The sequence below is a fragment of the Penicillium bovifimosum genome, assembly GCF_028826915.1.
Source record: "Penicillium bovifimosum strain IBT 22155 chromosome Unknown utg000005l_segment0_segment0, whole genome shotgun sequence".
In the NCBI taxonomy this organism is placed as follows: Eukaryota; Fungi; Ascomycota; class Eurotiomycetes; order Eurotiales; family Aspergillaceae; genus Penicillium; species Penicillium bovifimosum.
This window is the reverse complement of record NW_026622714.1, coordinates 6,057,858-6,069,551: the sequence shown is the minus strand read 5'-3', so window position 1 is coordinate 6,069,551 and position 11,694 is coordinate 6,057,858. Positions and strand designations below refer to the sequence as shown.

The 11,694-nt window shown below is 49.3% G+C and overlaps 2 protein-coding genes across 2 annotated transcripts; one reads left to right on the top strand and one right to left on the bottom strand.

The window, feature by feature from the left end:
• Nucleotides 1–6,274: 6,274 nt before the first annotated feature.
• On the bottom strand, nucleotides 6,275–10,077 carry N7515_007522 (DUF3723 domain-containing protein; the record flags this gene model as incomplete). The annotated part of the gene is made up of 3 exons (XM_056668266.1): nucleotides 6,275–9,268; nucleotides 9,317–9,609; nucleotides 9,660–10,077. The coding sequence occupies 3 exons, from the start codon at nucleotides 10,075–10,077 to the stop codon at nucleotides 6,275–6,277; spliced, it is 3,705 nt and encodes a 1,234-aa protein (XP_056521862.1).
• A 257-nt stretch (nucleotides 10,078–10,334) lies between these two features.
• Nucleotides 10,335–11,478, top strand: N7515_007521 (uncharacterized protein; the record flags this gene model as incomplete). The annotated part of the gene is made up of 4 exons (XM_056668265.1): nucleotides 10,335–10,913; nucleotides 10,962–11,061; nucleotides 11,109–11,323; nucleotides 11,377–11,478. The coding sequence occupies 4 exons, from the start codon at nucleotides 10,335–10,337 to the stop codon at nucleotides 11,476–11,478; spliced, it is 996 nt and encodes a 331-aa protein (XP_056521861.1).
• Between the last annotated feature and the right edge of the window lie 216 nt (nucleotides 11,479–11,694).

Here is an 11,694-nt window from a genome sequence, read left to right as displayed (position 1 = left end):
ACGTTTTCCATTCCTGTTGGCCTTTGAACTGAAGTTGCACAAGGCCACCCAAGGTAGAATAGCTAGCAGAGCTTTGATGGATATCGATGCTTACGCCGGGGTACACTGACCCAGTGGTAGCCTCAAGTGGCAGGGTGGGATTTAGGACGAACGATTTGGTGCCGTCCTTTGCGAATAAAACACCAACTCCTGCTTCACCAGATGCTGCAAGGATACGGTGAACATATCGCGCAGCGGTAGTGAACGAATTTTCACGTTTTATCGACACGTATGATGACTGTCACCGGATTTGTTTCATACCGGAAACAGTCCAATCCAATCCACTCATGCTTGTTAGGACAATGGTCATGAGTTGTGGGACTATGAACCATGGTAGAATGGGTGTTACAAGCCAGAAGGAAAAAGAGCAGAAGAGGTATCTCAGAAGAGAAGGAAAGAGGAAAGAAGAAGAGCTGCGAAGAAGAACTCCTTTTTATGTTCTGCAGTCATGCTTGCTCCTTCCCTAAGCCGTCGTTTGCTCCTTCTCTAAGCTGCCGTTTGCTCGTCACAACGGGTACCTGGCGAAATACTTCTGGTTAATTTCCAGAGTTACCTCTATGTAACCATGTTACTTCAGGATGTTACAACTAGAATATAGGGACCTGTGAAATCGACGCCGAAAATGACAGCCTCTGGCGCCAGAAACGGCCGCCTTTCCACCCGTAACTTTGGACGGCCAGCCGTAGCTTGACCGCCCGCTGCCCTGTACAGCCCGCTATTCTGCACCCAACCAGGACTGTTAGTCATCCTCCTCTCGTCCTGTTGTTGGCGCTTGACTTCAACGATTGTTCCCCCCGTTTCCACTGGCGACCAAACGACGCCGAAAATGGCTCCCTTCTGCCTCCAAACCAAATGCCCCCTCCTTTTTGCCCAGCCTGGTCGAGCGCTTATAAGATGCTTCGTCCGCCCTCTCTTCTGGGGGGTCTTTCAACGCCCTCCTCTCGTCTCAAGTCCGTTGCCTTGATTGACCTTGACATATTTGACTCCCAAAACTCCTATCGTACAACCCGATCCCTGGCCGTTTATCCCACTTCTCCTCATGGCGCCTGTGTCCATGCTTCCAGCTCAAGTTGGTGAGCACCAGTACTGGACCGACCCCATCCTTTGCGAGGAAACTCGAGCCAGACTGAAACATTTTCGGAGCCTTGGATGGCTTCCTCCAAACTTCAAGCCAAGAACGCTGATAGGAATCGCCACGGTCGAACGGTACTGGCGGAAGTGAGTTGACTCTAATGAAATAAACCTTGCGGCTGGGGAATAACACTGAAATAGATTTTGCATTCAATCGAACCAGGACTACGTGAACTACCTTCTGCTGGAAGATCAAGCTATTTACATGAACTTTTTCGACTGGATGTTCAAAACATCGCGAGAGAAAGCACTTCAATCGTACGACGAATACTGGCGCCGCCTTTGTCAATACTTCCAACTATTCGCCCGTCGCAGTGTTAATGATGATGTTCATACGCAGATGCGACGCGTACGGTTGCTTCTTCAGTTCTGAAGGGGATTGGGCTAACTAGAGTATAGTTTCTTAATGGCGTATTTCCGGCTGAGCGCAAAATTTCCAGACGAACGAAGGACAAGAATACTCTAGATGTGGATGTCTTTTGTGTGATCTATCGACATCACTGGGTCCATTCGCGGTTTTTTCGTCACGGAAGTATGATCGTCCAATTTGCTACCATCCAACTCTGGTCCGCCATTACCGGGACCCGACCTGGCGTCTTACTTCCACAGAACACCTCTCTACCCGGCGACTCCTCCCTGAGCAAGCGCAAACAATATCCCACTTTTCAGAGTGATCTTCCGAAACATATCCCCGTGACAGACCTTCCAGACTCGGTCTGCTATCGCGACATTGAGCTCTTTTATCTACGCGACCCCCAGAGCAAACGTGACGTTCTCTGTGCGGTCATTGAGTTTCGTAACCTGAAAGGTCGGCCGGAAGGTGCTGATGGGTAAGCGTGGTTATAGTCTCAAATGCTGGAGCATCGGATTCACTACTGACAGTCACCGCCAGAACCAAATTTTTCATGCATGGCGATTACCAACTGGCATATTGTCCGATCACTCAAATCATTTCTTTCGCTTTTCGAGATGGAGCATTTGTTAATGCCGAACTCACACCGGAGCTCATTTGGCGGCTCCGAGTCCCAAAACGCAGTTCCTCCCTCCCGCTCCGTTGGAAGCCAGAGGTTCTTAACACGCCCCTCCTTCGGCGGTTTAATCGCACGACGTGTGGCTATGAGCTTCACCCGTTGTTGCCGATGACTTATGAGTCTAGTCGACGGGCACTTCAAGAGTTAGGTCGAGATGCTCGATTCGAAAACGATATTGGACATTACAATTTTCGCCGTTGGGTTGCAAATGAAGTCAATCGTGAGTCACTCCCGTGCCAAATCTCCGGAAACTTTACCACCATTCTACAGAGTTTGTATTAGGTCTGACTGGGAGCGGGCAGGGAATTTCACCAGCCAGGAGCGGCAGAGAGTGCTTGGCCAGTCGGGTGACGCGGTCTTTGAAAGACACTACCAGTCACAGTTCATTGCACGTGATCTCCAACATGTTGTTCTCCTTCGGCCGCCTCAGGAGGGTTTATTGCGCGTCGCTGGCAGTATGCTTAGGAAGAGGGACCCGTTAGCGCCGTCCGAGCTTACCGACACACATAAACGTGCTATTTGCCGACATCCGGAAATGCTTGAGTTGAAACGAGAAAAGAGAGAGCTTATGGCGGAGATGCGATCTCTGGCTGGCACTGTGAAGAATGCCGAAAAGCCCTTTCCACACCTTTATCAACGTCACAAAGCTGTCGACAGAGAAATGACCAAGCTTCGCAAGACTTTGGCAACCGATACTCGAGAGACCGCCAGAAAGGATTATTTCCGTAACGCACCTGTACTCGAAGTCGACCGACAGATCAAACAGCTTCTTGGAGACCCTGATACTGAATCATGCGATGCGGACAGTTCTGACGATGAGAACTGGGAGTTGCCTACCCCGACGTACGTTTTCCTTGAACGGGCTCGCCTCGTGGAGAACTTTTACGGACCTGAAGCGGAGAATTATGACGAGGACAAGCTGCTCGCGCGTCGCATCCAGGTGACCAAGGACATGGTCGCGCTCCTGAGGCTTTGCGAGCCCAGCAGGCGAGGCAACCGTGTTGACTGGAAATTCGACGACGAGGATGATGACACATCGGGCCAGCCAGAGGATCCCTCGGCTCCTGAAGAAGACAATATGAAATGTCCAACGGATGTCTGCATCATTTGCTATGGTATATCCCGTCGCTCGGCGTCAAACCCTCCTCCACATAGATTTCCTACCAACCGTCCAGACTCTCTTCGTCGTCATCTCATCGACTCTCATCTGCGCTATGCTCACGACGGAATCAGCTGCACCTGGGAGGCCTGTCGCAATCTTCCGACGTTTACCAAAATCACTGAATTTTTGGCCCACGCCAACAATGAGCACATGTACGATATCAAGATTAAATTGTGTCACCTCCCCAGAATGCCACAGTTTAACCGTAGCGACGGTTCCTCCAGAGACGCGTCTACGGAGCCGGAGACTCGGCAGGGCACCGAAACTCCCGCCTCCTCTCTTGATTTTGATATGGCAAATATAGACCCTCGATTGATGGGACCGGTTCCTATCACCGTCACGAAGCCATCAACCTGCCCTCCTAGCAATGAAGTTCTCCCCTCTGCTGGATGTCCAATGACGAGCACCGGTTCAAACTTGGCGGAGATTCTTAGCGGGCGAGTGACGAGGGGAGCAGCAAAAGCGGCGAATCGAGAACCTGATCCTAAGCTGGGGTCTTCATCACAGCATGGGACGCGCTCATCTCGAAAACGCGGGCGCCCAGAAGAGCTGCCTTGGGGAGAACTGGAGGGAAAGAGGCTGTCGGGCGAATTGAAATCTTCCATGATCAAACCTACACTACGTCGGTCAAAGCGATTACGAGCCCTGTGATTCGTGGACTCGGTCTATTTATGTTTGTATATTCGAGTGCAATCCAGGACGTCTCAGTAGATCGTACATCGCTTCCCAGTTATGCAATGAATTTAGCCTTCAACTATTATCTCTCCCTTAGCAGGTCGTAAAATAAGTAATGACCTATGGTGGTCAAGCGAAAACGTTTAAGGAATGATAGGATGGCAATTGGGCTAAACATCATTCTCAGATCAATTCCCAAATCTGGAGGTACCTGTGTGTTTAGTCAGCTTCCTGAAAAATCAGACTAACTAGGTGAGGCTCCTTACATTAGGTTGTTGATTGGCTTCCAGGAAGATGACTAAAGTGACCCTCAATCGCAACAGCGAAAACCAAGGGTGTCGTGAGACTTCCGCCACAATGATCTCCCCCACGGCAAACAAAGTAGAGATGGGAATTTTTGGTCCTTTCTTCGTCCTCAACTTGTATGCACCGAAAGCGTGCTGATTCTAGATTCTGAATAGGGTCCCTACTTTCCAACGCCAGTTCAGAACCGAAAGGAACCTCTGGGGTATCTCTTCAAACAATTTGAATTGATGCGGGGCTTCATAAACTGAGATCAAGTACAGATATTCCTTAAAAGAGCTCAGACCCTCCATCTGGCTAATGATCAGCTTCCAGGGGGCTGATAAACTTTGTCTTGAAATGCAAAGTAATAAATGGCCTGCAGGAGAAACTGAGGAACGGGACTAAAGGAGAATATCACAAGGAATCACATAAGAGAGTGAACATGTGGAAACTGACAAGATGGTCTTCTTCCAAGAACGAGATAAAACTGGAACAACGTATGAAAGTCTTTAGGTGCAATGATACATAGTGAATCATTAGCGTATAGATGGTGCCTATTCCATTCGCAACCCGTAAAAGCTCGACGATTGTGTCCGCTTGTTCTGAATCCAACGGAAATTCAGAGAGAGTCCAGTAAAGCTTGTTCAAACTCACATTTCGAAGTTGGTCCAATCCATGTCTAGTAGCGAAGTCATACAAACGAGCATGCACCAGCAGTGTCTTAGGATGTTTGCACAGGTGGTTTCCATCTCCACAATGTGGCAAAGATATCGAATTGTCGCTGCGCACCTGGATATCTTCATGACTCGCAAAATAATTTTCTTTCAAGGGAAGTAGATCCTGTGTTGCAATATCGATTTCATCTTCGCATGAAGCATGACTCGATTTATCGGCTGCTGGAATAAGGACAGAGTAGTCCCCACTGTGAAGGTACTGAAGGATATGGCCAAAGATATCATCAACATCGTCGTCAACCACATAAATTAATTCGGGCGAACTCTTGTAACGACACCGGAGGTTTTGGATTATCCCACTGGGCGCAGCGAATTTCTTCCCATTGGGGCCAACCTCCAGGTATGCGAGGGGGGATATAAAGTGACTGGGTGTTTTTAGATAACGCCTCCACAGGAAAGGAAAAGGTACTTACTCTGGCCGTACTTGAAGCATAACGAGATATTTCGTCGGTGTTATCAACTAAACTCGAGGCAGCACTATATACAGGAGCATCGGAAGAAGTGAGCAGCATGAGTTTAAATAATTAATCAGTGGCTACAGGAAATGTGTCGTCGTCTACTTGCTACCTCAATGTGATTGGTCCAGGACGCTGACTCAGCATGCTGAAGCAAGGCCCACGAATTTGATCATCTTTCGTGCGTGGTCTCCTTCTCCCCGCTGGAACGCCCAGGCCCGCTTCCTGCGTCATTTGCTAGCAGGAAAAGGGGTATCTAGGGTAGAGGTTGAGATTGATCTTGGTGAGAGGCTCGCCCGTATACTGTCTTGCCTTCAGTATCAAACTCAGTATTCTGCTTTTTTGGGGGGGGGGGGGGGGGGTTCCATAGATGTAGGAAGAGTGTTTTCTGGCCTGTGTTGTTCCCAGGCCGACAAAGACACAAATCCATGACATTAAGGCCAGTTATGTAGTAGATCTGTGGATCTGCGTCCAGGCGGGCTTTGAGTCTGGAGATGTGGGTTCGTGGTTGGGAAGCTGTGGTGGGAAGGCTTTGGCTTGAGGCCCTGTGAGATAGCACAGTTGATTCGAGGCCACAGATTGAAGGCAGTGGACGTGGATCCACTTTGGACGTACGTCCACGGCTCCTAATCAATGTGGGCTTTATGACTGTCAACGAGCGGCCACCCTGGCTTACTGACCATACGGGTCCTCGGTCTTCTGACTACGGTCTATATGGGTCACAGGGATTTTCATCTAGATCTCAAGTGCATTATTTATCGCCTACTGCCGGCGTTTTGTCGGCCGATCATGATCACTACCGGCTTCAATTACTCGTGCGATGGAATTCACCGCCTCTTCACTCACAACCAGATCGTCGCCGAATGTCATGAATATCGTGTTCGTGCCATCCTCAATAGCCGCATCAAAGCACTGCCCCGGTGGGACCTGCCGTAGATTCTGGTCATAAAACGTTGCCTGACGTTCTCGCGCGTTTTTGGACGCCATTCGCCCAACAGGAGAGGGGTCAGAAGGATCGACCACCATTTGGCGGACCAAGCGATTCCAATCGCCGTGTTCATCACGTGCACGGAACATGATTGTCACTGCAGAATGCTTGGCTACATCGCTCGCTCCTTCTCCTCGCTCACGAGACTCGTCCTGTTCCGTGGGCATCTTGTCTGACCTAGCTATTTCTGTTGGTGTGCGCGTATCGGTCTGCGCAGGAGACTCTGGTAACGACGAGGGGCGTTCTACCAAAGTGTCCTTCTGCGTAGCATCGGCTATAACCTGAACCTGCGGCGAAGCGTCCAGCGGTACAGACTCCGACAATTGTTCTTCCTGTTCCGACCGGATATTCCTCATTCCATGGCGTTCTGAGTTTTGATCCATCGAGCTCGAAATTTCTGGCTGCGGTTCGAACTCGACCGAGTCTGATCTTTCTTCCGGTACCTGTTGCTGGTCCTGAGTCAGGCCAACTTGGCTAACCACGGGCCATGAACTCTGCTCTCCATTCACCTCCAACAAAGGATGATGCTGTGCTTTGAGGAAGTCAATTTCAGTAACAGGTCTTGCTGTCTGTTCCTGATCAGCCGTTCGTAACAGTGCGTTTATATCCTGCTCCAGAGTTTCCTGTGGCGGAATGGATAACTTGCGGGTTTGTTGGAGCCGTTGCGTGCGGTCGTATGGTTTGAATTTAGCGCTCTCTCGCAGCGCCGCACTTTTGGTGCCCACAGTCCTAGAGGGGCCCGATTTTATCTCCGATGCCCCACGTCCTTCTAAAATTGCCAGTGCTCTTTCAACTTCTTCCGATGAAGAAAGCTGCGCTGCTGTTTCTGCCGCTTCATTCTCTTGTTCGCTTGCATGCGCTTCCATATTGACATCCTTCGAAGATTCTCGCCCAGCTACGTTTTCCTCACTCCCTCCCCGCGGCTGCTCGTCCTCGGCATCAGCAAGACGGAGTAACTTGCTTTCCTTGCCCGTTGGTGCCATGGAGTCGTGATCTTCAAATCCAGGGGCGAGGAGGTGTTGTTGCCTCTCATGCGATTCCATATCTGGGTGTGGTGGTAAAGAGGTCATAGATGTCAAACGAAACTCTCCTGGTGACTGTAGGGGTTGCATCAAGGAAATTTGGCCGTGCGAGACCGTTGATTCTTGTAGTTCTTGTAGTTCTGTGGAGGTATATCTTGACCCAACAGAAGGCTGCCCCGTGGGAGGTCTCGACGGGGCAAATCCAAATCCAGCGTGACTATGTTCTGATTCTTCATAGTCGCTGAAACCATGATCCCTTTCAATAAGCTCGCCGTGCTCCAGTTCATCGGCTGCGGCTGGTTCCAGTTCCATATCAGGAAGACCCTGCTTGTTTTCACTTATTATACCCCTACTTCCGGCGAATCCAAGTCCTGTTTCGGATGCTGGCTCCACTATCTCTCCTATCCGGCTGCCTTCCGAATCAATGCGCGCGATTTCCATGCCATACCCAGGAGATAATGTTAAGTTCCTGGAATAAGGTATAGAATGCCGGTCGGCACGTGAGGATCGGTGCCTTCGCTGCTGTCGTTGCTGTTGCCTCTGTAGCTTCTTCGCTTGCTTCTGCTGACGTCTCTCTCGGCGTGCATCTTTCAAGCGTTGCCGCTCTAAGTTGTTATCCTGCCCGGCTCCTGTACCCGCAGACCCAAACCGTTCTCTTTCACCTTGCGGCGAACGATTGCTCGGAATAAAAAGCGGTGACATTGGCAAATCTGGAGTTGGAGATCTACCCGCTGTGTCGTTATTTTCATGGGGTATTGACAGCTTGCTGAAGAAGGTAAAGTAGACACTCCTCCTCACCAAAGTGGAAGTAGCTTTTCGTTCTCTTTGGAGGGAATCACCATGGAGTTGGTCGATGAAAAGGAATTGACAATCTTGCAATTGGGCTTCGGCTTGCGGATGTCCACATCGAGTCTCTTTCTTAGATTCCCTTCCACCAACGAATTGTGCTGGAAGCTTATGGTCAAGAAGGACGGCCCTCAAGAAGCATTCACTGACTTTGTCGATCAGAGACTCAATTTCTTCCCTATTGTACCGATAACGATCTGGTCGACGGGCTCTTAAAAGAGCATCTTGCGCAATTTGCCGATCTGGCGACTGCTGGATGAGCTGCTCAATTTGTGGCGACCGAAACCCAAGTCTCTTTGCGAGTACAGCCATCTCATACAGTATCATAGGCTCCACCATCTCCCGATTAGGCTTCGCCGTAGGATCTTTCTTCTGTGGCTTTTTGGATAACTTTGGGTAGTGACGCATAGCATAGAGCCAGAGTTGTCGGTATCCAAGTTCTGCTGGGTCCCCCTGGGAGTGCAAATAAGACCGAAACCCAGCTTCTGATGTTTGTATCAAGAACTGCGCATGGGTGGGATCAAAAGACATGAAAGCCGCGCGCATGGCGGTTCTAATCGTTGGGAAAGATCTGGAAGGTGTGATAAGTCGTTTGATGCAGTTCGCGCACGATTCTAGGTACCAGAGATCTTTGAAGAACGTATACAGAGATGGAATTATGCCCTCTGTCCTCTTCAATCGCTTCCAAATTGACGCCCGCTCGGATTCTGTGAAGTTTGAAAAGACTTCGCCACTGTATACAAGGCCTTTCACGGTGGTTCTATCTTTCGAGGAGACTCCAGGTGCCAGGAGTTGCAATGTTTCGACCGTATGAGGGTCAACTTTGAACATCTTAGCACGATCGTGTCCCACGAGTGAAGACCAGTATTGCAGTAGCCTAGTTAACGCGTGGACTATCTCCTACGAACGTAATCAGCATCTATTCTTTTTAGAGTCAGACGACCTTACCTCATCGCAGTAAATAGCCAGAGCCTGCGGAAGAGATCCGATTTGCATTCCATGTATCACCAAGGAGGGCAAGACGAGTAACGAGTCAAAAGCAGCTCGGACGCTCGGATGAGACTCTAGTCCGCGAAGCCGCCTGGCTTTGTTGTCTGACAGCCGCGCCAACCATCGATTCTCGAAGTGTGCATTTGCTTCATTTCGATATTGTCGAACTTTTAGATAAATCTCACCATCGCTTGGAACTCTCTCGTTGGAATATTCATCGATAAGGCTTGTTTGAAGATCGGGACTAATGTCTTAGGGCTGTCAAAACCGCAGGAAAGCATGTGGTGGATTTCTGGCTTACCATCCAAATACAAGTCAACAGTCCACCATTGGTCGATCGATGGTAAATAGTGTTCTCCAGCCTTTAATCGATGTTGGCCATGAAGGCACTGTATGGAACCAGTGGAGAAATGGAGGCGTGGGTACCGGCTCGGTTGATCAGTCATCATGTCAGCGGCGTTTACTCGTCCTGCTTGAAGAGCCTCATGGAGATGCTGCCGTGACACAACAGCGCTCACGTGGTTGTAGATATCGAGTCTTCGACAGCCTTCTTTGTCAAATATCTCACAGAGTCTTTCTACATTTTTTGTGTTCATATGTTGCGAGATGGATGGATGTGGGGTAATCTGGCTGATGTTAATCTTGGCTGTTCCTTGGTAAGTCCGACACCTTTCTGTCAGAACCTGCAGTTCAGGGTCTGTGTGCATAGACTCGTCCATTGTGTTGGTGAAGCAGAGTCTACGTAGCAGGAGAGTATCGGTTTTTTATATTTAACTTGTCTTGGCCTCACAGAAGAAAGGGTCCACCTAGCTGATTCAGCGTCCTGGTGACCAATGTGACTGCAAAAGCTGGGGGTGGCCCCAAAACAAATTTAGTTCAATAGATATGATTGCATTATAAATAGGGCCCTCTTCGCGTTCAGGCGCTACACTTTTCCACCTCATTTTCCTTCCGACCATTTTGATCTGGCCCAAATATGTCGAAACAAGATAAGCACTGCACGGCGCTTGACTTCAAGAGCTACCAAGAACGGCTTGCGAATAATTCATCACGAGAGGCACCCTTGAGCAAACAGCCACACCAGCTTGATGCACCCACCCAATTGGACAGTAGTTCCAACTCGAAAAAGAGAAAAACGTCTTCCCGGAGCGAACATACACGAAAGGTTGTGAGTGGAGGCCCAAAGCGCCTTGTCTTACCTCAGGTGTGCGAGGAAGGTACATCTCGCGGGTTGATTGTGAGGGAAGAATCACCGTGGGACACTTATCGTCGGACTCTCAGGTGTAATCTGGCAGGCGAGGTTTTCATTACAGCTCGCCGTTCCCGTCCGTCCCAGGTGGTAGCCATTCGGGAGTACACCAAAGGGGACATGACTAAAATGCGACGGCTGTTTGGGATCCTTGACCACGATAATGTATTGACAGCCCGAGAGTGCTTCGTCAATGATGGATGCATGTATGCTCTCGTCAACGACCTCCAGCTCACTTTGGAGCAACTTGTGGGGTGTCGGTCTCTTTATCCCACGGAAGCGGAATTAGCTTCCATGATTTGGCAGGTATGTGACTCTTGACACTTCAACTATCTTAAGCTCATGACAGTGCAGATTTTGGATGGTTTATGTTACCTCAATGAAACTGGATTAGAACATCAGTCTCTGACATGCCGAAATATACTTCTCGGCCTAGATGGTGTTATCAAGATCGGTAAGTAGCAGTTGCCTCCTTCGTAATGATTTTTCTGACTCCTATAGCCAGCTTGGAGATGTGTGTGGAATGTCTACCAGGTCAAGCACAGAATGTATACATCAAAAAACTCGCTTCCATTACCATGGAGATCATGCAGAAGTATGTGAAAGATGATGGAATGGTGGGCGTGGATGACGTGGATCGTTGGCCTGTCGACTCGGACGCCTTCGGGTTTCTTTCCGCCCTCTCGACAGCAAAGTCTATTGATTCTTTGAAAGAGGTACCCAAGTCCCCATGTCACGAGTAGATGAATATAACACTAACATTTATCAGCAACCGCTTGTCCGCAAAAAGGATCAATTGGTAGGAGAGTTGATCCTGCTTGCTCGGTCTATTTTAGTCTCTGCAAGGATGTTCTATTCCTACGAGAGGTAGTTCGAAACACTCTCAGGGAATTGTGAATTTTGGCGTGCTCATGGTTTCCAAGGGATTCATCATATGCTCGTACGATAAAGACCTGTTGGCAGCTCCAAACTTAGCACTGCATAAAATAAGAACCTAGCAGTGCTATATTTGTTACTGTAGGTCCTAAAGCAGCGGCTAGATCCTAGTTATTCAGAATATCAGTGCAAAACTAATGGTTACCAAAGT